The sequence below is a fragment of the Podarcis gaigeae genome (assembly GCF_964106915.1).
Source record: "Podarcis gaigeae genome assembly, chromosome: 2".
Classification (NCBI taxonomy): Eukaryota; Metazoa; Chordata; class Lepidosauria; order Squamata; family Lacertidae; genus Podarcis; species Podarcis gaigeae.
The window spans coordinates 117,634,111-117,659,675 of record NC_139679.1 but is presented as its reverse complement, the minus strand read 5'-3'; the positions used below and the strand labels follow the sequence as shown (position 1 = coordinate 117,659,675).

General features: G+C 48.0%; 3 protein-coding genes and 1 long non-coding RNA gene across 6 annotated transcripts in view; all 4 read right to left on the bottom strand.

Annotated features, from left to right (window-relative positions):
- Positions 1-25,565, bottom strand: part of LOC310838313 — a 437,762-nt gene that overhangs the window by 59,482 nt on the left and 352,715 nt on the right. The gene's annotated exons all lie outside the window — the stretch shown is intronic.
- Positions 1-25,565, bottom strand: part of LOC310837528 (uncharacterized protein) — a 331,410-nt gene that overhangs the window by 237,934 nt on the left and 67,911 nt on the right. The gene's annotated exons all lie outside the window — the stretch shown is intronic.
- LOC310837611 (uncharacterized protein) lies at positions 6,483-13,938 on the bottom strand. 2 transcript variants are annotated; one of them, XM_083724478.1, is made up of 4 exons: positions 13,743-13,938; positions 11,065-11,806; positions 8,981-9,101; positions 6,483-8,628 (listed from the first exon to the last, which is right to left on the bottom strand). In XM_083724478.1, exons 2-4 carry the CDS (start codon positions 11,779-11,781, stop codon positions 7,880-7,882), a joined length of 1,587 nt encoding a protein of 528 aa, XP_083580604.1. In that variant the 5' UTR covers positions 11,782-11,806; positions 13,743-13,938; the 3' UTR covers positions 6,483-7,879. The 2 variants fall into 2 exon arrangements, with proteins under 2 accessions (XP_083580604.1, XP_083580603.1); XM_083724477.1 differs by lacking the exon at positions 13,743-13,938 and having other exon boundaries at positions 11,065-11,845.
- Positions 14,414-25,053, bottom strand: LOC310837757 (zinc finger and SCAN domain-containing protein 16-like). 2 transcript variants are annotated; one of them, XM_083724825.1, is made up of 4 exons: positions 24,627-25,053; positions 22,843-23,296; positions 20,566-20,707; positions 14,414-18,493 (listed from the first exon to the last, which is right to left on the bottom strand). In XM_083724825.1, exons 2-4 carry the CDS (start codon positions 23,251-23,253, stop codon positions 17,733-17,735), a joined length of 1,314 nt encoding a protein of 437 aa, XP_083580951.1. In that variant the 5' UTR covers positions 23,254-23,296; positions 24,627-25,053; the 3' UTR covers positions 14,414-17,732. The 2 variants fall into 2 exon arrangements, with proteins under 2 accessions (XP_083580951.1, XP_083580952.1); XM_083724826.1 differs by lacking the exon at positions 24,627-25,053 and having other exon boundaries at positions 16,412-18,493; positions 22,843-23,338.

Sequence of the window (25,565 nt, the reverse complement as noted above, 5' to 3'; positions counted from 1 at the left end):
GGAAGGGAAAGGAGGTTGTTAGCCGCTTTGAGACTCCTTCGGGTAGTGATAAGGTGGGATATCAAATCCAAACTCCTCTTCTTCTTCTCTTCTTCCTCTCCTTTCTGAGCCCCTTAACGGCCAGCAGCCATCTCTCTTCAGCAGGTGAGCAAGCAGAATCTCCCCTTGCCCACCTGCCATGGAGATCTGGAGGCCGGGATCACAAACCCAACACCTGTATGGGGGGCAGCACAAATGCCTGCCAAAAATACAACAAGCCAGGCAGAGAACAGAGGCTGGAGGGGGCAGAATCTCCCTACCCCCATTCTGCCCCTTCTGGTTCCTGCCTCCTCAGTGATGCACCTAAGATAGTTTAGGTTGTGGACAATGTTCATGCTGCAGAAGGGTGGTCCAGGGAACATCCGTTTTGGAGGGAATGTGTATTTCTTTCATAGGTGGCAAGCTGGCCGCTGCTGTGTTTGGGTATCCCTCCTGCTCATTCTGCTGTGTGAGGCTCCAGACTGCAGGGCCCAACGGCCAGCCCTGATGATGCTACAGTTCTGAGTCTCCCCATAGCAATTTCAGCACCTGTGGTGGCCGCAGAGAAGCTTGCAACTGGCTCTGTGCTTGCTGCAGGCTCTTCCTCGGCCTCTGCCCTCCCATACAAGGGTCTCACAGCCCATCGCGTTCTTCAAGAAAGAGGAAGGGCTGTAGGACCAGCGGTTAGAGTACATGCTTTGCATGCAGAAACTCCCAGCTAAAACCCTTAGCCACCTCCACCTGTGTGGTAAGGTAAGAATTTCCTTCCACACTGCTCTGTTCGTGACGCAGGTGAGGCACCACCTTTTAAATAAAAAATTGGACCCAGGAAATTAATTCCAAGTCCAGCATCCGGGAGGGGCCCGGTGTTTATTATTATAAATACAGTGGTACCTCAGGTTACATACGCTTCAGGTTACAGACTCCGCTAACCCAGAAATAGTACCTCGGGTTAAGAACTTTGCTTCTGGATGAGAACAGAAATCGTGCTGCGGCGGCAGCAGAAGGCCCCATTAGCTAAAGTGGTGCCTCAGGTTAAGAACAGTTTCAGGCTAAGAACGGACCTCCGGAACGAATTAAGTACGTAACCAGAGGTACCATTGTATTGCCATAGGGCAGAGCTCAACTTAATGTGGTTGTTCCAGCCGAACCACCACCTAAGAAGAAGTTTGGCGCAAGGAGCATCAGAACAAGGGTTTCATAGGCGGCACACGAAAAGCCACAAAACATCTAAAAATTCTTGAAACGAAAACATCCTTCTACATACATCAGGAAAGGTTACAGGATATCAGAACTAAAATACACATGGCTCCATATCGGTATCTTCACCCCTGCAATCACCTTGGAGTGACCGAAATGTGCCCAGGCCATGGGTCTCAAATGTCCTCCTATCACAGTTTCTCTTGCAACCAGGCCTTTGTTGGGCTGTTGATATTCTTTCCCTTATCTCACTTCCCTTCCTTCTCCTTTCTCCTAGGAAGTTCTAATGAGAAGTTTGGATTTACACTCTGGTGCTAACTAGAACACCCTTAATGACGATTTGTAACACTTTCAGGGTTAGATAGAGGTGGAATGCAGAATAGGCTTGCGAGTCTCAAAATACACATAGGAATCATTTGTGGAAAGGTTAAAGGCAATTAATACTGAAATATTATTAAAGTAAACAAAACACTACACTCTGGGTCTCATATTCCTAAAATACAGAATATTTTAGTTGGCTTACCAAGATTGCTTATTCTCAAGCAATATTTAATGCCTCTGCTCAGTGGTCCAGAGGGAAAACAATTGTCAGTGCAGCTGGGATAGCATCGCCCTTGGTGCCTGGCTTAAAATTGACCTTGTGGACAAATCTGATGCAGCTGGTGGACAGGATTAAGGGAAGGAAGGAAGGAAGGAAGGAAGGAAGGAAGGAGAGAGAGAGAAAAAAAAATCTACATGTCTTTTGGGAACATGCTAATCACAAGACACCTCCAGTCCAGTGGTTTTTTTGTGGGTATAGTTTGCAGCATGACATTGATGCAATAATAGAGCATGAAATGGAAAAAAATTACTGGACCTTCCACACATCGTTCCATGTTATCAATTGTTCTGCAGTGCTTCCCTATGTTATGGCACAGTTGCTGTTTGAAGGGGCATTCTTACGCTGTGGTGGAACCAAAACAAGTTGCAGGATTTCAGCAGAGAGTTACGGGACATAGAACCCTATAACTGTAGAGTTGGAAGGGACCCCGAGGGCCATCTAGTCCAAACTTGCAGCTGCCCCGTACGGGGATTGAACCTGCAACCTTGGCATTATAAACAAAGTACTCTATAAGGTAAAGGTGCTTCAGGTTAAGTCATGGCTGACTCTGGGGTTGCGGCGCTCATCTCGCTTTACTGGCCGAAGAAGCCAGCGTACAGCTTCTGGGTCATGTGGCCAGCATGAGTAAGCCGCTTCTAGCAAACCAGAGCAGTGCACGGAAACGCCGTTTACCTTCCCGCTGGAGCGGTACCTATTTATCTACTTGCACTTTCACGTGAATTTGAACTACTAGGTGGGCAGGAGCAGGGACCGAGCAACGGGAGCTCACTCCATTGTGGGGATTCGAACCGCCAACCTTCTGATCGGCAAGTCCTAGGCTCTGTGGTTTAATCCACAGCGCCACCCATGTCCCTAAAGCACTCTATATCCACCCCCAAAAAAGCCTTTTCCTGGTGCAAAGTGTGATCATGTGTAACAAGCACAAATCATCGTAAGGGCACAATATAAAATATGTCTTCCGGGGTCAACATAGTAGATCTGTTGAAAGCAATGGACTTAAAAAATAATTAAGTGGGTTTACTCAGAGTAGGACTCAGTTTACCTTGATGTGGGTCTGGTAGGACTGGCTCACTGGCAGGACTGGTGACCTAAAATTGCAGCGCCTTCTCTGTCACCACAGACAGAGCCCTGGGTTCACATCTGCAAGTTTATGCAGCGAGCTTAACTGTCCTCACAGGGATGTGAGGCTGAAAGGCAAGGCTGCTGAATTGGGTTTCTTGCTTTCTTGGAGGAAGGGTGGTTATTAAACGTTTTTAAATGATTGACATGAGATGTATAAGCCTGTAGAAAGAGTAAATAAGTTTTCCCCCCCCCTTTGCCGTGAAAAGCTGGACTCAGCCCAGTGAAATGGGCAGGGGGTTGTGGCTTCAGGGCACGAAAAAAGGAGCCCTAAACTTCCCTGGAATTGAATTCTGTAAAGTGCTATGAGGGCTGCTGCTTAGATACCTTTGAACAGTTCCTATTGGCTGGGGCTGAGGGGAGAAGTCGCCAAAATTATCTGGAGGACACCCGGTTGGGGAAGGCAGGTAGACAACACGCAAGAGAGCTCTCTTGACAGGCGATGCCTAAGAGTGGAGCCTCCTTTCCCAGAGGCTTCTGCACACTAAAAGGTTGGGGGTCCACCAAGTCCCCAGTGGGGAGCGGCCATTTTTCCCCCCCCCCACGCCTTTCCTTACACCTTCCTCACAAGCTTTCCAGAAGCAGCGATCTCGGGGTAGCAAAGCAACCCGAGTTACGTACAACTTCGGGGTAACAATACAACACGTGGGAACAAAAAAGGACCGGCCTTTCTTGCAGCACGTCGTTTGAGTGTTTATAAAGAAATAAAAATGTTTTGCTCAAGATGGTGTGCTTCATCTTTTTTCCCCCCCCCTTTCATAATGGTTTGTTTTGTGTTTCCGACGTTAGTTCGGCCTCATGGTTCACCTGAGACCCTTTGGGGGCCGGTGAGCTTTCCCCGGTCCACCAAGTCTTTTCCCCAAATGGTCTAGGAACATCATGGCCCGCCCAAAGGGGCAGGAATCAAAGTTAGGATTCCAGGTGGAGAAATCGAAGTTGGAAACAGAATTGTTAGAACCTAAGACTAAAGTACTTTCAAGAATGTATAACTTGCTGTTGAAATGGAATACACAAGATGAAATGGTTAAGTCGGCCATGATAAAGTGGGCACAGGATATTGGGCATAATATTATGTTTGAGGATTGGGAAAGGTTGTGGACCACGGGGATGAACTTCACGGCATGTAATGCTCTGAAGGAAAATGTAATGAAAATGATTTATAGGTGGTACATGACCCCAGTTAAACTAGCCAAAATATGCCATGTGCCAGACAACAAATGCTGGAAATGTAAGGAAAATGAAGGAACATTCTTTCACCTCTGGTGGACTTGTCCCAGGGTGAAGGTCTTCTGGGAAATGATATATAATGAGCTGAAAAAGGTATTTAAGTATACCTTCCTTAAGAAACCAGAGGCCTTCCTCCTGGGCATTGTCGGCCAGATGGTGCCAAAGAAGGACCGAACATTCTTTTTGTACGCAACAGCAGCAGCAAGGATACTTATCGCCAAGAAGTGGAAAACTCAAGATCTACCCACTCTGGAAGAATGGCAGATGCAGCTGATGGACTATATGCAACTGGCCGAGATGACTGGCAGAATTCGAGACCTGGGAGAAGAGAGGGTTGAAGAAGATTGGAGGAAATTTAAGATTTATTTACAAAAATATTGTGATTTGGCGGAAAGTTAAGTAGGATGTTTGATCATAAATAATTGGCCACCACAAAATCGGATCGAAATGGGATGTAAAGTGAGATTAAGAGAAACTAATTTACAGAGGATTATATTTAAATGAGTGGTTATAAAATTTGCAAATTAGATGATAAATTGCTGGGAAAAATTTATGATGATGAAAATGGCAGCGGGAGATGTGAGGAAGTCCAAAGAAGTTATGAAACTTTGTTGAGATAAAAGAAAGGTTGTTTATTTCTGTACTTTATTTTGTAAAAACCCCTAATAAAAATTTATTAAAAAAAAAAACAAAGGGGCAGGAATCATCATGGCCCTCCAGATTTCATTAGGCCCCCAACTCCCCTCAGCCCCAGCTAATCTGGCCGAAGGGTGGCCATGATTGTGGTTGCAGTTCGGCAACCTCTGGACGACGCCTGTCAGCTGTCTGAGAATGGGAGGATACAGTCATACCTCAGGCTATAGATGCTTCAGGTAGTGTTTTTTTGAGGTTACGGATTGACGAAACCCGGAATATGCGCCGCTGCGGGTTGCGAATGCTGCGGATTGCAAACATGCATCGCGCATGGATCACGTTCGCAACCTGAGCGTCCACTGTATATACATACAGTCATACCTGCGGGTTGAGCGTTTGCGGGTTGCGGGTTGCGGACTGCGCCGAACCTGGAAATACCAGAATGGGTTACTTCCAGGTTTTTGCACTCGCGCATGTGCAGAAACGCAAAACAACATCACGCACATACACACACTGAATCATGTCACGTGCGTGTGGCGCTGCAGGTTGTGAATGCTGCGGGTTTCGAACATGCCTCCTGCATGGATCACGTTCACAACCCAAGGTATGACTGTATATATAAGGCATCAAGAGAGGGGAAAAACAGACAGCATTTGATTTTAAAAAATTATTTTCACAAACACTTTTCTAGCTCCCCCCCCTCCTGTACAAACACTAATAGTTGAGCGAAATCTCCCTTTTGTGCAATGTGACAGCTGATACCAAGCACATGACAAAACCTGTATGGGGTGGCGGTGGGGAGAGTAAACCTTTTACCAAAGTGCATCTGTTGGGAGCCAGCCGGCAACAAATCACACAGGGTAAGCCAAAACTTTATTCAGATTAACAAGGTCTGCTCAGGAGAGCCCGGCCCAATGAGCACAGCAGCTCTTCTCGGTGGGTCTTGCCCCTACGAGGCAGTCGAGCTGGTGCAAAACTCTGTTGACTAGCTATAGACTGCAGGTGGGGACACACTTCTGCCAGCCTGTAACTGCGGCTCTCAAAAGCTTGGGCTGACTGCTTGGATGCTACTGGGCTCAGTTCAATATCCACATAATAATTTAAAAGGCCCTTAGCAGCTTGGGGCCAGGATAACTCAAAAGACTGCCTAATCCTTGATATTCCTGCCTGGTCTCCAAGATCTGTAGGGGAGTCTCCCTTAGTGGTTCTCCCCGGCTCAGATGTACAGCTCACATCCCCTAAATTTGTGGGTCCAATTCTGTGGAACACACTCCCAGCTGAGTTTAGGAAGACCCCTCTCTCCCTGTTGAAATTTCAGGTGTTTGACGAAGGCCTTTCTGTTTGAGCGGGAATGTTAAGTTTCTTCCCATGATTTTCTGATTTATTGTAACTGGTCCTGTCCATTGTATGCTTTGGAATGTGAAATTTGGGGCTTCCCTCGGGCTTGATCCAGTAGTTGCAGTTGGTGCTGAATGCTGCAGCACGATTGCTGACAGGGCGGAGGCGTTGTCAGCTTATACTCAGAGATCTGTGCTTGTTGCTGATTTGCTACTGGGCGAAGTTCAAAGTGCTACTATTAATATACAAATAAATCCCTTTTAGAGACCCTATCCAGATTTGTAGAACAAGGATGTGTATTTTAACTTGCTTTTTAGTTTCTCACTGATTCTTTATTATTATTATTAATGTAATGTTTTAAATAGTTGTGTTTAACTTTATTCTTTTCATGAACCTCTTTAAGGTTTTTTTGCAATCAATGGTGTATAAATTTATGAAATGAATAAATAAAATTAATTTGGATGTATACCACTTAGAAACTTTGGCAATTAAGCAATATATAAACCCAGTCAGATGGGTGGCATATAAATAATAAAAAGTTTTATTATAATTATTGTTATTGTTTCCCTTTCATTGCTTGTCCGATTATAACCAGTAATGGCTGATTGCCTTAAGTAAATGACCCCCGCTTAAATCTTACAGTGGCAACAGAAACAAGCAGGAAAAGGCAGGCAGGAGGAAGACAATTTGATGAGTGTGTCAGGAAGATGCTCCATGAAAGGGGAGGTGTTGGACCGTGCTGAGGAGGGCTGCAATGAGGAGGAATGGTGGTAGCCTCCCCCTGCTCCTGATCAGGCTCCTGACTCTTCCCAGGAGCAGGAGGACAGTATAGATTTGGAGTGGTGGTTCGCAGAGGGACTCAGTTTACAAGGCAGAAGCTGGGACATACTGGATGGGGAACAGCTAGGAGGAGAAACATTGGAAGAGAGAGGATTAACAGATTCACAGTCTCTGGACAGCGTTCACCCTCCTTCTCCAAAGTCACAGAGAGCTCAGAAGGTGGCAGCACAGAAAGCGCAGTGGTACAGTGGTGCCTCGCAAGACGGAAATAATCCGTTCCACGAGTCTCTTCGTCTAGCAGTTTTTTCGTCTTGCGAAGCAACCCTATTAGCGGCTTAGCGCTATTAGCGGCTTAGCGGCTATTAAAGGCTTAGTGGCTAAGAGGCTATTAGCGGCTTAGAAAAAGGGGAGGAGCGAAAAAAATCGCAAGACTTGCAAGACGTTTTCGTCTTGCGAAGCAAGCCCATAGGGAAATTCGTCTTGCGAAGTGCATCGAAAAACGGAAAACCCTTTCGTCTAGCGGGTTTTCCGTCTTGCGAGGCATTCGTCTTGCGGGGCACCACTGTAGTGAGATCAGGTTACAAGACGCGGTAGTGACGTGGGTGACTAGGGAGGAAGTGGGTGGAACCCTTAATTGGAAGCACCGTCGTTCCTAGGAAATGGATTCTTTGTTCTCTCGCTGTGAGCATTAAAGTTTCTAACTGGTGAGAAGACTCCTTTTCCTTTGTTCTGCTTATCTACTGCCAAAGGTGAAGCAGTTCCTGTGCAAGTGCTGCAGATTTGGCACATTACTCTAAACCAGCTGTTCTCAACCTGTGTGTCCCCAGATGTTGTTGGACTACAACTCCCATCATCTCTGAGCTCTGGCCTTGCTAGCTAGGGGTGATGGGAGTTGTAGTTCAACATCTGGAGACCCACAGGTTGAGAAAGGCTGCTCTAAATCCATATGGAAAAGAAACAAGTTTACTGCTGCCCAACAGCCCGACCACTAAAGAAGCCCCCTCCTGAATGAGTCCTCTCGTGGATAACCAGGTGCGGCCGCTGGCTGAAGCTTTTCCCACAGTTTGTGCACATGTATGGCTTCTCTCCCGTGTGGGTCCTCTTGTGTGTAATGAGGAATGAGCTGCGGGTGAAGCTTTTCCCGCACTTGGGGCATTTGTAGGGCCTCTCCCCTGTGTGGGTCCTTTCGTGCGCGGCGAGGGCCGAGAGCTGCTTGTAGCTTTTCTTGCAGTCCGCACATTTGTAGGGCCTCTCGCCCATGTGGGTCCTCTTGTGCTTGACAAGGACGGACCTCTCGTTGAAGCTCTTCCCGCAGTCCGAGCATCTGTAGGGCCTTTCCCCCGTGTGGGTCCTCTCGTGGACGATGAGGGTGGATCGCTGAATGAAGCTCTTCTCGCAGTGGGAACATCGGTAGGGCCTCTCTCCCGTATGCGTCCTTTTGTGCACTGTCAGCGTCGACTTGTGTTTAAAGTTTTTCTCGCAGTCGGGGCATTTATACTGCGTCTCTCCTGGACAGGGGTTCTCATGTGCTGGAAGGCTGGGCTGAAATAATTTGTCCCCTCCTGGACAACTCCTCTGTTGGCTCTCAGGGGCTGTCCTGTGCTGTTTCAGACAGCGCAAAATGTGTTGTTTGCCCCAAACGCCACACAATTCCAGTTCCCCAGAATTCTCCGGCCTACTCGTCTGCCACTCCTCAGGTTTCTCATCACCTCCTGGAGCAAGAAAAGCATCTTAACATGAGTATGGCTCATCCCCCAGTACGAATAAATAAGAAAATCTCAAGAAGGGAGAAATTGCAGTAAAGAGCAACCCAAATAATGAGCAGGCTCGTGAAACTCTTCTAAGAGGAAATGTTAAAAAGTTGGTGGCTTTATAGTTGTGAAGTTCTCCCTATTGGCAGACATGCAAACTGCAGCGTGATGATAGCCTTACCTTTTTATGTATATAGGAAGAAAGGTCTATAAAATTTTGCATGGTGTGAAGAAAGTGGTTAGGGAGAAGTTTTTCCCCTCATGCTAAAGTGTAGATGCCTTAAATAATAAATAACAACACACAAAGCATTACCTGGCAGAGTGGCGTCTGCTTCATCTTCCTGTTTGACCGCGTCAAAGAGCGTCCCTTCCCAAGCCTGTGACAGAGCTGTCTCTGTGTTTGGAAACTCATCAGCCTCCTTTTTGAACGGCGTCTGAGTAAACAGAAATCAGGGTCAATTGGGAATGATTATGGCCTAGAGCTACTGTTTGGCAGAGTGAGAAGGCCTGCCTTTATATACTGCCTGGGCTGTGAAGCTTAACAATAAGCCTTGAGCAAGTTCATATCTTAACAGACCGAGCACCAGGACAACCTTCTCGTCAAGCGGTACAAAACTCTTCAAGCAGTCCAGTAATGAGATGAGAACTTTATAATGAATCCTGAAGCTCATTGGATGGCTTTGGCCAAATCACCAAATCTACTCGTGGCATTTATAACCCATATTCTTTCTGAGTTGTACAGGAACAGCAATAGGAAACATTTTTTTGGAATGGCAGGCCAGATTATTATTATTTATTAAATTTATCAACTGACCTTCATCCAAGGATCACGGGGTGGTTTACAGTATAAAAACACAAAAATATATAATATGATGACAAACAAAAGAAAACCGGCGCCAACACACAGTTTAAAATGCCTAGATTGTTTATTTAGCCAGAGGCCTGGGTGAAGAGGAATGCTTTTGCCTGCCACACATTTGTCCCCACCCTTCTGGAAGTGATGTCATCATGATATCAGGTGATGGACAGGTGGGCTGCTCCCCCCCCATCAAAGTTCCTTGCACAGCTGGTGGCCAGGTGCTTGGGAACCGCAGCACAAGGCCTTATGCTCAGTGACAGGAAAGCACTGAGCATAGGGAGGACAAAGCGCTTTGCACAAGGCTTCAAAAAACACAGGAACTTGGTCCACCGGAAACTTGGTTGTGCAATCAATCCATGAGGCTTCAACTTAGCACCCATCAGTTGACGACTTGACCCCTGCTTTCTGTAGGGAGCAGCTGCATGCATGATCAGATTCCCACAGAGAATTGAGCAGATCCAGCCACAGCTCTACCTGCCTCCACCTGATGTCGTCTATGATGTCTTAGGTGATGCGATGGCCTGGGAATCTGATTCAGAGGCTGAACCTGAGGAATCCCAGCCTGCACAGGAGTCCCCGCCTCCAGGGCCGACTGAGCAGGGGCAGGGGCTTGAATCTGAAGGGCCCTCACCTGTGCCGGATCCTCAGGAGCAGACACCAGCTGAATCCGCTTTGGTTCCGGAGGTGATTGAGGACCCATTGCCTGCAGGTGCTACTCTTCCAGCCCTGTCAGGGGAAGATGAGCTTGCCTCTGGGTCCAGTAACCCTCCAGCCTCTCCTGAGCTGCAGAGGCTCAGGGCACAGAGGCGGAGGGTTCTCTCAGGAGGAGTGCTTGGCTCCAGGCCAGGGGAGGCGAGGCACCTGTGGACCAGAGCTGCCCTATGCCTCGGAGGAGATAAAGGCCAGCCCACCCAGTCCCAGGTTGCGGGAGCAACATCGTTCCTGCTGGCACCCTGACCTGCTCTCCTGAGTTCCTGACCATGCCCGACTGCTCGCTTTGGACCTCGCTTCGCCCCTGACGGACAGCCTCCTTACCCTCGACCTAGGACCGGACTTAGACCACGCCGCATGGTAAACCACCCCCAGGAACAACACAGGTGACATGAGGTGGCCGTGGTTTGGTGAAAACAGCCTTACCGGCCAAATAGGGACCAATTTTGGGCCACACTTTACTGAGGTAGTGTCAGGCTTCAAGGAATTGGCTTCCTCCCCCCTTGGCAGTAGATAAGCAGAACAAAGTTAGAAGTCTTTAATAATCACAGCAAGGGATAACGAACGTCTCCCTCTAAGAATGGCAGTGCTTCCACCCATCCCTCTCAGTCCATGTCACCCCTACGTCTGGTAATCTGAGCTTGTAGTCTCTGTGCTTTCTGTTTGGCAACTTTCTCAGCTAAGAAGAAGCCGTTAGATGGGCAAGTGACAGGGCACCTGTCGCGCTGACTCCATTTCCGGATGCTTTAGAACAGCTTTCCTCCATGGCTTTTCTCCATGGCCCAGGCTCTCTGCCCTATGGAACCGCCAGTGTCAAAGCCTCTCACCTCCTCCTCCTCCAGCCGCCTCAGCAGGAAATCCTCGGCCAGGGGCACAGCCCGCAAGCAGGTCTCCGGCCCACCTTCTAGAACCCGGGTCCGGATTTCACAGGGCAGGATGGTCAGGAATTGCTCCAGGATCAGCAGCTCCAGGATCTGCTCCTTTGTGTGCCTCTCAGGCTCCAGCCACTGGTGGCAAAGATCTCTGAGCTGGCTGCACGCCTCTCGGGGGCCTTCGGCCTCCTGGTAGCGGAACTGCCTGAAGGATTGGCGCTGTGCTTCCAGAGCCCCGACCTCCTCTGGAAGCTCCCCCTTCAGCATCTTGCAGCCTGCCTTGTTTTGGGCCAACTGGCTATTGTTGGCAACCTGTTGGGCTGGTCTCTCCCCTCCAAGTTGCTGACCGGGTTCAGTCGCCTTCCTGGCACCATAAATGGGTGAGGTTCCCTCTTCCAATTGCCTGGACTCCACTGCCTTCAGGAAATGACCCCACTGGGCTTCCCAGCGCTGTTGCGGTCCTTCCTCTGCTTCCCCTTTCGCCTCCTCTGAATTATTTGTTCTCTCCAAATCCCCCAGGCTCTCTGCCCAGACGGCAGGAGGGCACTTTGCTCCAAGCGCTATAGCGCCTGATTCTTCCCTCTTCTTTCCTTTTTCCAGCACAGCTTGGAGGTGGAGACCCAGGGCTGCTATTTCCCCAGCCTCGGTGGCCATGTTGTCTTTTCTGGACATGTGGCCGTGAGGTCAGTGCTCAGGGCTGAGCAAAACAAGAAAAACTGGAATTAAGTCTTGATAAGTCCCAGTGTGGTGTAGTGGTTAAGAGCGATGGACTTGTAATCTGGGGAACCGGGTTCGCGTCCCCGCTCCTCCACATGCAGCTACTGGGTGACCTTGGGCCAGTCACACTTCTCTGAAGTCTCTCAGCCCCACTCACCTCACAGAGTGTTTGTTTTGGGGGAGGAAGGGAAAGGAGAATGTTTGCCGCTTTGAGACTCTTGAAGGGGAGTGAAAGGCGGGATATAAAATCCAAACTCTTCTTCTTCTTCTTCCTTACTGAGAAAAATAAATAAATAAAAGTGTTAAGAGTTCCCAAAGGAGGAGTGGGGTGGGAGCACATAGAGGAATTTGATCCAGGTTGCATTTAAAAGCAAACGGGACCTAATCTGCCCTTTCTGAAACGACATGAGAACCAAACCACAGCTGTCTTTGGAAACGCTTTCTGAATTTTGCACTGCTGTTCTCCAGCCATGCATACAAAACATTTGCTTAAATACATCTATTAGAGAAAAGAACATGTTAAAAAGCATTGCATTAAGGAGAAATGTTTATAGCGGGCAGATTTGCATAAAAACATGTGAGGAGTGATTCACAGCGAGGGGAAAGGACAGATTTGCCCAGTCCAGCTTCTGAGAAGACATGTACAGGGCTGTGCTGTTGATTTTTGTTTCTAAAAATTCAAATAATGGATTGCAAGGGGAGTGCAAGCTGTCAGCCACATTTGATTAACACAATCCAAGGTTTGTAAGCTAGCAATAAACCATGGCTTATGAACATTGTTTGTGGTTAACAAATTCTGGTTATACCGCTGGTGGCATGTGTGTTCAGACATTCAATTAAACCATGGTTTAGTGCAACATACAAACCACTGAAGGCTATTCTCATCAGAGAGCTACTGCTAACAGTCTCCTGTGAAGAGAAATTGACTGTTAGACTACTCTAAGAATTGCCGTTCTGTGAGGGGGAAATTGTGTCTTTTAACAACTCTCAGCACCCTTAACTACAGCTCCCATGATGCTCTGGTGGGAAGCCATGGCTGTTCATATAGCATTGCTTTAAATATATAGGGCAGATGGGACCTATATCTGGACTTTAATGAGCATTTGTTCTGATTTGTTCATGGGACAGTTCTTTGACAATCAGTCTTTGTCCTGCATTCATCCTTATTTTGCTCGAGAGTACTCATTCATTTATACAGTGGTACCTCGGGTTACATACACTTCAGGTTACATACGCTTCAGGTTACATACGCTTCAGGTTACAGACTCTGCTAACCCAGAAATGGTACCTCAGGTTAAGAACTTTGCTTCAAGATGAGAACAGAAATCGTGCTCTGGTGGCGCGGCAGCAGCAGGAGGCCCCATTTGCTAAAGTGGTGCCAGTGTGGAATAGTGGTTAAGAGCGGTAGTGGTTAAGAGCTGCAATTCCCAGCACCCTAAACAAACTATAATTCCCAGCACCCTAAACAAACTATAATTCTCTTGATTCCTTGAGGGAAGCCAAAGGCACCATAAATTTAACACACATTCAGGCCCCTCCCCCAAAATAGCATGGAAACTGTAGCCCCTCACACAGCTACAATTCCCAGCACTCTGAACAAATTACAGCTCCCAAGATTCTTGGGGTGGGTGTGGGGAAATGCACTTTAAATGGTACGATCTGGAGGCACCTAAATGGCAAACACACAGACATGAGACCCGCTGGTCAGTTTTACTGACACAGCCGCTCTGCTGCCAAGGAAATCATTTTGTGACATTTTAGTGGGTGCAAATGAAAGCACTGCCTTGGCAGCAGATACCCACCCTGACCGCTATCCTGCCATCCCAGGGGACCAGTTTTTAAACCCCCTGCCTTGATATTTCCCCCCTCCCCTGGAGCCCCCACTCCCTAAAAGCCCCCCTACCCTCTAAACTCACCTGATCCCCCTCCCACTGCTAGTGGGGAAAAAAATATATCTCCCACTTGAATCCACGCCTGGGAAATTCAAAGAGCAGGTCACGTGGGCATGCAAAGTAGGAAGTAAATTCCAAGCCGCCCTCTTCTCTCTTTCCAGGAATGAGAGGCATCCAGGCCTGTCTAGGAACCGACTCGGTCATCTTAACTCTTAAAAGACCGAGGCTGTGACTGAAAAGCACATTTCACATTATGCAAAGAAGCACCTCTGTGGGGAGGTGAGACTAGATGGCTGGTTTTCAAGACTGCCCTCCAATTTGATCATTTTGCTTTTTAAAGGAACTCACAACAGGAACAGTCTCTGCTTCAGCTTCCCGGGGGCGTGGCGCGCGTCCTGGGGGCATGGCGCCCACCAGGTCGCACTGCCGGGACGATGTGCTCCCTCCGCACTCCTCTTTCTCCACCAGTGCTTAACAACAGTGGCGTAGCGTGGGTTGTCAGCACCAGGGGCAAGGCAAGTAATTTGCGCCCCCTAACCCGTGAATTTGCGCCCCCTAACCCCCAGATGTTGCGCCCGGTGCGGCCGGCCCCCCCTGCACCCCCCACGCTACGCCAGTGCTTAACAACCAGATAGATTGACATGTCTGAGCTCTTTGTTCCCTCCTCCCTCGGGGGCTGAGGAAATGCACACATCAAACGTATCTACTTCTTTATTTCACCGAGAACCTACAAAGCAACACTAGATGTTGTGCTATATCGAGATTAAAAGGGGAGTGGGTTGCCTGCCTCTGAGGCTCACAATCTAAAAACAGGTCACATTTTTAAGATGACATTTTGGAAAGCTTCTCAATGGTCAGCCTAATATTTATCAGGCATTCTGATGTTATCGTTTTTGTTTTGCTGCGTTAAGTCTTTTTGGGGGGTTGGAATAGATGAGAAATGCAAGAATTTGGAAGAAACCTATTAAAAAGGCTTATAAAACCTGCTCCTCAAAACCACTAACTTGCCAAGAGGCTAGTTAGCTTGTGTTTTCATGTTGGCTGAATAAAAGAGGGGTGAAGGATTGTAGCCTGTTAGCGGGCAAGTAATACAGTGGTACCTCGGGTTACAAACGCTTCAGGTTACAGACTCCGCTAACCCAGAAATAGTACCTCGGGTTAAGAACTTTGCTTCAGGATGAGAACAGAAATCGTGCTCCAGCAGAGCAGCAGCAGGCGGAGGCCCCGTTAGCTAAAGTGGTGCTTCAGGTTAAGAACAGTTTCAGGTTAAGAACGGACCTCTGGAACGAATTAAGTACTTAACCTGAGGTACCACAAAGAGCCTTTTACCAAACAGACTGGCATCTAAGCAGCCCACCTTTCTGCAAACCCATTCACACACATGGAATTCCTGACTACCAAGGTCCACCAGGAAAGTGGTCAAAGAACAAGGCTTTGTTATGTTAGGTACACCTCACTGCTTATTCATGCAGGGCCTCAAATACGGAGGCCACCCAAAAACATGGTAGTGGAAGGTTAACTAAGGTTTGGCTTAGTGTTATGAATCAAACGAACCATGGTTACAGTCAGCTTACAAATCAAGATCAGAAACCATGGCTTGAAACGGATTTGTAAACCATGGTTTTTGCTACGACCCCCAAGAGGGAGAGTTTCAGCAACCTGAAAATGGCAGCAAACAAGCAATTCTGAAGGATGGTTTGGATTGTAAACCATGGTTTGGCACAAACGTCTCAGCTAAGGCAGTGAGAAAGGGATTCAGCTGACAAGTGCCCCCAAACAGAAGCTTGTGTAAGGACTTCCGATAGCACAACGGGGCTTCCCCTTCTCCCGCAGAAACTGGTTTGGGGGACAAAGAGGAAGGATCATTCAGTCTGCCAAGCTGAAATGCTTGCCCTGATGGAACAGTAAGACCTAAATTCCTTTTCTGAAGCTTCTATTCATTTTCTGCAAGGGAATCCTTGCACACCATACTTTTTAAAAGTACCATACAGCTTTTTTGCTTTTTTTAAAGACACCCTTTGGTTTCAAATCCAGCAGTGATGTAACAGGGAGGTAGGATTGCTATTCAAGTGCAAAGCACCCGTAGGCACACACAACATCCCAAAAGGAGGTTCTTCAGATCCTCCTGGCCAAAGGTTGCTTGCCAGAGTGAATATTGCCATGAGCTGATTTCTCTTAGGGCCATTCAACACAACGGTTTCTGCATTATTTAAAAAACATGTCCTTGGGTCAGTAGCTCAGGCTGACTTATCTCCAATTCCCTTCCTGACTTCCCGATTCAGGAAAACCAGAGTTTATTACACGCTAACCACCAAACTTTGGTTAGCAGGAAATAGGAAACCTGTTTAAACGGTGGTTTGTCCAAAGCAGGAAGTGAGAAAGCAGGAATCTACCAGCCATGACGGCTATGTTGTACATCCACAGCCGGGGGCAGTATATTCTTCTGAACGCCAGTTGCTCTGAATCATGGAGGCTAGTGGTGTTGTGCTTGCAGGCTTCCCATTGGCGGACCTTGTTGGCCAATGTGAGAACAGAATGCCGGACTAGATGGGCCCCCATCTAGCAGGACTGTTCTGGATCCAAGCACGCAAGGTGGCAGCGCTCAGCACCAAAGACGGCCGAGTCAAGGGTTGTATCCAAGGCTGGTCCCACTGAGAGTAGACCTACTGAACTAATGGACACAGCTAATGATCTAGGTTCATTAGGGAAGTTTTTAATGTCTGATGCTGTATTGTTTTTAATATTCGGTTGGGAGCTGCCCAGAGTGGTTGGGGAAACCCAGCCAGATGGGCGGGATATAAATAATAAACTATTATTATTATCATTAGTTTCTCTACACAGAACTCCACAGATTACATGTGTTTCCTAAAGTGGTCGATACCACCCCCTAATGATACAGAGGTGCAATTGGGGACCTTGAATAAAAACAGAGGGGCTGTGGAAGCATAAGGAAAGAAGAAAATTTTGAAAAACTGTTCATACACATTTCATCTGTTGTGTAATGATGCTTACTGCCACGTTGGGCACCGTTGCAGGACGGTGACAACCCCTCCCCTGGACCCGGTGGTCATGAGGGGCTTTCCCAGGTTTCGGTGACCCCTTTCCGGCTTCACCCAGGCCCAAGAAATGGATCACAGCTTACCTGCCTATTTGGCCAATGGCAAGTGAGCTACCGTGTCAGCCCGACTCCTGGGGTGAATCAGAATGAGCCTGCAGGCTTCACGCTGGTCCGCCACCCCATGAGTTTTTAATCCCAGGGCCTAGTCAATCTCTTCGTCCAGTTTTCACTGCATCTTTCTGACTGTTTGTTTAAATTAGAAGATAGATTTCCAGTGGGGGGCGGTGCTGAGTATTTTTTTCCTGAAAAGGGGGAGATACGCCAAATAAGTTTGGGAACCTCTGGGATACTTCCAACGGATCTGGCGTCTGAACCAGCCCATTATGGAAACCCAGTGGGCCGCCACTAAATGTGCATTTAACCGAGACCTATAACCAATCTTAGGTCTCTCTGTTAAGTCTTACTTTCCTGATTACCTGTAGAACACACTTGTTTACTTAATTCACACATTACATTTTCCCGATGTACAAAAGAAGCCATCAAGTACTTTAAAAGTGTGTGGGGGGGGGGAGCATGTTAAGCAGCCTTCTGTAAGGCTTCTTCTATGCAAAACCTTCATTTAAAAAAAAACCAACACCCAATTCCACAATATATACAGTCATACCTCGGGTTAAATATGTTTCAGGTTGAGCGTTTTCAGTTTACGCTCTGCGGCGACCCAGAAGTAACGGAGCGCGTTACTTCCGGGTTTTGCCGCTCGCGCATGCGCAGACGCTCAAAACGGCGTAGTGCGCATGCTCGGAAGCGGCAAAGCACGACCCACGCACGTGCAGACGCGTGTTACGTTCTACTCAGGATGCGAACGGGGCTCCGGAATGGATCCCGTTCGCATCCAGAGGTACCACTGTACAGTTATGAACTCTGAAGAGAATACGGAATAGGGGAAAAGGGCAGCTTCACAACCAGTCAGCGCACTGGAAGGCCTTCTCACGGGTGTGCAGTTTCTGGTGGGTCATGAGGATGTCCCTGCGCCCGAAGCTCTTCCCGCACACCAGGCACTTGAAGGGCTTCTCCCCGGTGTGGGCCCTCTCGTGGATGACCAGACAAGTCCTCTGGCTGAAACTCTTCCCGCACTCGGAGCACTTGTAGGGCTTCTCGCCCGTGTGGGTCCTGCGGTGGGTGACGAGGAACTGCTTCCTGCTGAAGCTCCTGCCGCAGTCGGGGCAGATGTAGGGCTTCTCGCCCGTGTGGGTCCTCTCGTGCTTGATCAGGTCTGACTTGGAGATGAAGCCCTTGCCGCAGTGCGAGCAGATGTAGGGCTTCTCGCCCGTGTGGATCCTCTCGTGCTTGATGATGTACGACTTGCGGCTGAAGCTCTTCCCGCAGTACGAGCAGGAGTAGGGCCTCTCCCCAGTGTGCGAGCGCTGGTGCTCTATCAGCTCCGAGCGCCACACAAAGCCCTTCCCGCATTCCAGGCACTTCTTCAGGCGCTCGTCCTGGATCCGCGGCTGCACAGCCACTCGTCCCTTGGCCGGCTGGTAGCCCTGCGGCCCGCAAACCAGTTTGTCCTTCCCGTTCTCCGGGCGGCTTCCCGGCAGGCTCTCGGAGGCTTCCCCTGGATCGGGACTGTTCCACTCGGCAATCCCCAAAAGCATCTCATGAGGCCTTGGATCTGCGGAACGGTCCGGGTCGTCCCTCCCGCACGCTCTCTCGGAAGCTGCCGGAAAGGAGGAAATCAAAACGGAAGTCATTCTGCCAATGAATTACAGTGGTACCTCTGGATACGAACGGGATCCGTTCCGGACCCCCGTTCGCATCCTGAAGTAAACGTAAGATGCGACTGCGTGTCTGCGTTTCGCCGCTTCCGCGCGTAACGTCGTTTTGAGCGTCTGCACATGCGTGAGTGGTGAAACCCGGAAGTAATGTGCTCCGTTACTTCCGGGTCTCCGCGGAGCGCAACCTGAAAATATTCATCCGGGAGCTACTTCAACCCGAGGTATGACTGTATTAGACTATGTGGAAATGGCTCAACTAACAAATAGGTTAAGAGGTAACACCAAACAATTCTTTTCCCAGAAATGGGAAATGTTTAAGAGAGAGTTACAAAAAAATAACAGTGACATATTATCTATGGCTTGTGTACATAAAATATTAAGAAATAAAGGAAAATGGGTACACTAGGTTGTAAGAAAGTATTAGAAAGTATATTAAATGTAAGGTAATAATTATAAGCACATTCAAAATCACAAATGTCAACTATATCGGGAAATGATGGGAAGTCTATATTTATTTTACTTCAGTTTGTTGTTGTTGTTTTGTTTTATTTTATGTACCATTATATGATTTTAGCTTAGCTGATATCTAAGTGGAATTAGAAGGTCAAATTAACATTCTAAGTTAAACTAATTTAAGAAAATAGATGATTGATAGATAATAGATAGATAGATAGATGATAGATAGAAAGATAGATAGATAGATAGATAGATAGATAGATAGATAGATGATAGATAGAATGTGTATGTGTGAAGTTAAATCTGTAATGACATTAATGAATTTCAATAAAGAATTTTTTCATCCAAAAAAAACAAAACAACTCAAGTCATTCCCTGATATGAGGGGCGGTCCTCAAGAAAGCTTACACACTGCCTGTTGCAGCATCTGACTAGAGACTATGAGGTAAAAGGTAAAGGTAAAGGTAAAAGGTAAAGGACCCCTGGACGGTTAAAGTCCAGTCAAAGGTGACTATGAGGTAGAACGCTCATCTTTCTTTCAGGCCGAGGGAGCTGGCGTTTGTCCACAGACAGCTTCCCGGGTCATGTGGCCAGCAGGACTAAACTGCTTCTGGCGCAATGGGACACTGTGACGGAAACCAGCGCGCACAGAAACGCTGTTTACCTTCCTGCTGCAGCGGTACCTATTTATCTACTTGCAGTGGTGTGCTTTTGAACTGCTAGGTTGGCAGGAGCTGGGACAGAGCAACGGGAGCTCACCCCATCGCAGGGATTTGAACCGGGGTATTTTGGGGTTATTGTTTCTATTTTTATTTTATATACTGTGATCTTTTTATGTGAACCACCGAGACCTCCGGGTATAGGGCAGTATATAAATAATAATAATAATAATAATAATAATAATAATAATAATAATGATGATGATGATGTTCAGTTTCTGTTAATTGATTCTCATGAAAACTTACAGATTCTGGCTTCACACAATTAACTCAAGGCAGTGTCAATTTACTCTTGGCAGAAAGCCAAGGTCTGCTTGACCTAGAAACTACTTACTCCGATTGGTTAACGACCAGCACTCAACTCTGTTATCTAGGAATGCTAGCACAGCTTGGGGTTAGGTGTGTTAGGAGTAGGAGTAGGAGTGCTGTGTATGGTTAAGAGAGAGAGAGAGAAAGAAATGATTTATTTTACTTTGTTTTGTATGCAGAAACTCTGCTGGTTTCTTTTCCTTTTAATAAATCCTGTAAATAGTTATTCTGAGTCTAGCTGACTAGTCATTTCCACCTCGACTAGCTTCTTCGCTGTGCAGGAAAACTCTTCTACGTTTGGGCTAAAGCCATTAGAGCTATGCCTGACACTTCAAAGTTCCATGAAATAATAATATAAACACCACATACAAATAAATAAAATGAGAGCGCAATGCAAGGCTGTATAATTTAGAATTGCTCAAGCAAGGCAACCTCTCACTCATACCACCACTGCCTGACCTCACACCTCTTTAAACCACCAATACATGAGTCACTCACACTCAAAACAACACAGAAAGAGGAGTCCTCACCCAACAAGGCTGTGTCTCTGTTGTCGTCATCGTCCTCCTCCTCCTGCTTCATCTCCCCTAAGATGATCCTCCGCCAGGTGTCTGAGGAAGAGTCTTCAGCGGTGGGGAAATGAGCAGCCTCCTCTTTGAACGGGCCCAACATCTGAAACAAGAGCACAGGACGTTGAAAGGAGACGCGGCTGGTTGCTGGCGAGTTCAAAGGGGTGGTTTGAGTGAGCCCTAGAAAGCCTGGTACCTGGATACCTGAAAAATCATCTTTCCCTTTAGTGACCCAACCAGTCACTGCCCCACCTGCAGATACAAACTTACAGTGGTGCCCCACAAGACGAACGCCTTGCAAGACGGAAAACCCGCTAGACGAAAGGGTTTTCCGTTTTGGAGGCGCTTCGCAAAACGAATTTCCCTATGGGCTTGCTTCGCAAGACGAAAATGTCTTGCGAGTTCCTGCGGGGTTTTTTCCCTTTTTTCCCCCTTTTCCTAAGCCCTAAGCCGCTTATCAGCTGATCCGCTAAAAGCCGCTAAACCGCTAATAGCGCTAATCCGCTAAGCTGTCAATGGGCTTGCTTCGCAAGACGAAAAAACCGCTATACGAAGAGCCTCACAGAATGGATTAATTTCGTCTTGCAAGGCACCACTGTATTTTATTTATTTGTTGCATTTTAATCCCACCTGTTTTCCTCAGACTGATAAAATCTGGCTTTGTCACGGTGTCCCGTTGCACCAGAAGCGGCTTAGTCATTCTGGCTGCATGACCCGGAAAGCTGTCTGTGGACCAACGCCGTCTGCCTCGGCCTGAAGCGAGATAAGCGCCACAGCTCCACAGTCATCTTTGACTGGACTTAATCGTCCAGGGGTCCTTTACCTTTTAGCTTAGAATTGGAAGGGACCCAAAGGTTCATCTAGTCCAACCCCCTGCAATGCAGGAATTCGTGCCCTGGGTGGGCACGAACCACTAACCTTCTGGTTAACAGTCAGACACGTTGAACCACTGCGCCAGCGGGGGAAGAGGATGCCTGTGGAATACCCACAAGCAGGACCCAAGCACAGCAGCCCTCTCCCCTGCTTCAGACTCCAGCAAACTGGTATTGAACGTGACCCGGAAAGTACAATTAATCTAGAATGCGGCAGCTAGACTGGTGACTGGGAATGGCCACCGAGACCATATAACACCGGTCCTGAAAGACCTACATTGGCTCCCAGTACATTTCATAGCACAATTCAAAGTGTTGGTGCTGACATTTAAAGCCCGAAATGGCCTCGGCCCAGTATGCCTGAAGGAGCGTCGCCACCCCCATCGTTCAGCCCGGACACTGAGGTCCAGCTCCGAGGGCCTTCTGGCGGTTCCCTCACTGCAAGAAGCCAAATTACAGGGAACCACGCAGAGGGCCTTCATGGTAGTGGCGCCCGCCCTGTGGAACGCCCTCCCATTAGATGTGAAGGAAAGAAACAATGATCTGACTTTTAGAAGACATCTGTAGGCAGCCCTGTTTAGGAAAGTTTTTAATGTTTGATGTTTCATCGTGTTTTTAATATTCTGTTGGAAGCCGCCCAGAGTGGCTGGGGAAACCCAGCCAGATGGGCGGCATGTAAATCATATATCATCATCATCATCATTTATTATATATACCCTGCCCATCTGGCTGGGCTTCCCCAGCCACTCTGGGTGGCTTCCAACAAAATATTAAAATATAGTAATGCATGAAACATTAAAAGCTTCTTTAACAGGGCTGCCTTCAGATGTCTTCTAAAAGTCTGGTAGTTGTTGTTCTCTTTGACATCTGGTGGGAGGGCGATCCACAGGGCGGGTGCTACTACCGAGAAGGCCCTCTGCCTGATTCCCTGTAACTTGGCTTCTCACAGTGAGGGAACTCCCAGAAGGCCCTTGGAGCTGGACTTCAGTGTCCGGGCTGAACGATGAGGGTGGAGATGCTCCTTCAGATATACTGGACCGAAGCCATTGTTTATTATTGTTGCTGTTGTTGTTTTGTTGTTGTTATTATTATTATTATTATTCAGAAGTGTTACCACTTCCAACTGTGGAGACAGAGCCGGACCACCACGCTAGTAGCCATCAATGGTCCAATTCATGCATTAGTGCAAGACAGTGTGCTTCTGAGTATCACTTGTTGGAGGTTTCAAGAGGGGAGAGATGCTGTCGCAAGCAGGTCTTGCTCAGGGGCTTCCCATCGGAGCATCTGTTTAGCCACTGTGGGAAACAAGATGCTGGGCTAGACCTTTTGGCCTGACCTCTTCCTGGGTCCTTCCTAACATCCTCACCAGCTCTTCCTGCCTCTCGTCCTCTTGCTGCCGCAGCAGGAAGTCCTCCACCAGGGCCACTGCCTGGGAACAGTTCTCCGGCTCCACGTCCCTGACCCAGTTCTGCACCTCCGGTGGCAGGACAGCCAGGAACTGCTCCAGCACCACCAGCTCCAGGATCTGCTCCTTGGTGTGCCTCTCGGGCTTCAGCCACAAGTTGCACAGCTCCCAGAGCTGGTTGCACACCTCCCTCGGCCCCTCGTTCTCCTGGTAGCCGAACTGCCGGAAGTGCTGTCGCTGCGCCTCTGAGCTGGCTGGCTCGTCCTCCAGGACTTCCTCCTTCACCTTCAAGCAGCGGACTTTGTCGCTGCCCCACAAGCCGCTCTCTGACAGCTGGGTTTCTTTACAGAAGTCCGGCAGGAGGCGGGCCATCCTCTCGCTCCCCTCCGAGATGCTGACAGGGGCGACAGCTGTGCTGTTGAAGGGAGAAAAGAAAAATTGGAGCTGGAAATATTCTTTGGCCAAACGCTACCTGCCAGAGTAGGGGGAGCCTTGCATTAAAGCACCAGCCTGGTATAATAATAATAATAATAATAATAATAATAATAATAATAATAAATTATTTGTACCCCGCCCATCTGGCTGGGTTTCCCCCAGCCACTCTGGGCGGCTTCCATAAAAAACAAAAATAACCACAGTAGCCACAGAATCATAGAATCATGGAACTGTAGAGTCAAAAGGGACCCAGAGATTCATCCAGTCCAACCCGCTGCTATGCGGGAATATTATTCCTGAACCCATGCTTCTACTTCTCAGAGGTTCAATATTGCTCTGTTTGCAGTCCTTGTTTTGCTGATTTCATTTAATATTCTAAATTTCTGAGATTGTTAATTTGGGGTTTTCATCAGCTGTACGCCATGATCGTCACAATTATAACAAATAAAGGCTTGGCATATCTCGCTTTGCATGTCATGAGTCTATCTCATATATTAGTTTCACCTTTTAAGTTGAATTACTGAAAGAAAGAAATTTTGAATTATGGTGCTGGAGGAGACTCTTGAGAGTCCCATGGACTGCAAGAAGAACAAACCTCTCCATTCTGAAGGAAATCAGCCCTGAGTGCTCACTGGAAGGACAGATCCTGAAGCTGAGGCTCCAATACTTTGGCCACCTCATGAGAAGAGAAGACTCCCTGGAAAAGACCCTGATGTTGGGAAAGATGGAGGGCACAAGGAGAAGGGGACAACAGAGGACGAGATGGTTGGACACTGTTCTCGAAGCTACAAACATGAGTCTGACCAAACTGCGGGAGGCAGTGGAAGACAGGAGTGCCTGGCGTGCTCTGGTCCAGGGGGTCAAGAAGAGTCGGGCACGACTAAACAACAACAACAATTGAAATAAATATTCTAATATTTATTTCACGATAGTCTGATTTTCCGAGTTTCACCTGTATACCTATGTCTACAGGAATGATGTTCTTTACTTTAAAGAACGTGGGTTAGCATTCAAAGGCATGACACCCTGAGAGAGGATCCAGATTGCCACCCCTTCATTCTGCACAAAGAATCACTCTCTGCTCCACTTGGAAGTGTGCATCATGCCCCCCCAAAATCGAAGGGCTCCTCGTTTTTCTGCCGCTGCCCCCTACCTGGCAGGCAGAAATCCAACCAAGGATGTTTTCCCAGCCTTCCCTCTCCTCCCCAGCCCCACGGCAAGGAAAAGCTTCTCCAGTTGCACTTCTGCCTGCCATGGAGCCCATTCGAGGCCCAGCACACCCTCCCTTCTCCTCCGCCCTTCCCACTTGCCTGGTTCTTTCGCAACCACCGGAAAAGTCCTTCCAAGCCCTGATTCTCTGCGCGTGGGAAAATTCAAAGGCCACTTTCCCATGGGAAGCGGAACAGGAAGTGGCATTTGATTGTTTTTGTTCCCCCCCTTTCCTGCCGCAGAGGAGCTTCCGGTCTCTCTAGGAGGCGGTATTCCCTCACCTTAACCCTTTGCGGAGCAAAAGAGTCTTAATGCAGATTGTGACAAAGCTCGCTGACATGGGGGCCCTTCAGATGTTGCTGAACTACAAATCCCATCGCCCCTGGCTGGGGATGGTGGGAGCTGCACCCTGTTAATGTCTGGAGGACATGACATTTGAGACTAACACTGGGTTGGGAAACCTGTGGACATTGCTGGACTTAAGATTGCGTACATATCATACATTTTGAGTACATCTTCTTCCCCACCAAAGGGGGGCTGGTGAAACCCAGCCAGATGGGCAAGATATAAATAAAATTATGATGATGATGATGATGAATTATAGGAGCTGTAATTTTCTATGGGTGCTGGGAATTGTAGCTATTTGTGGGGTAAACTGCAGTTCCCAGGATTGGGGCATGTGTGTGGTTTAAATATACGGTTGATTCCCATCAACCCCAGCCAGGATGACCAACAGATGGCATAAAAGAGGCATAGCTGTCAACGTTTCCCCCCTTTTAAGGGAAATTTCCTTATTCCAAATAGAATTCCTCGCAAGAAAAGGGAAAAGTTGACAGCTATGAAATGGGGAGAGGAGACGTTAGCTTCGCACAGGCACAGTCTCCAACTGCTTGGGAAAAGCCCTGGAGGGGAGGGGACCTTCCGTCTCAGCAAGGGGGACAGACCTGCCAGAGATCATTTGCTGTGCTTATTAGGCCCGACACACCTGTGTTTATAGTGTTTTTGCTAATAAAGAGTTAACTCCAACTTGCTGAGTGTCT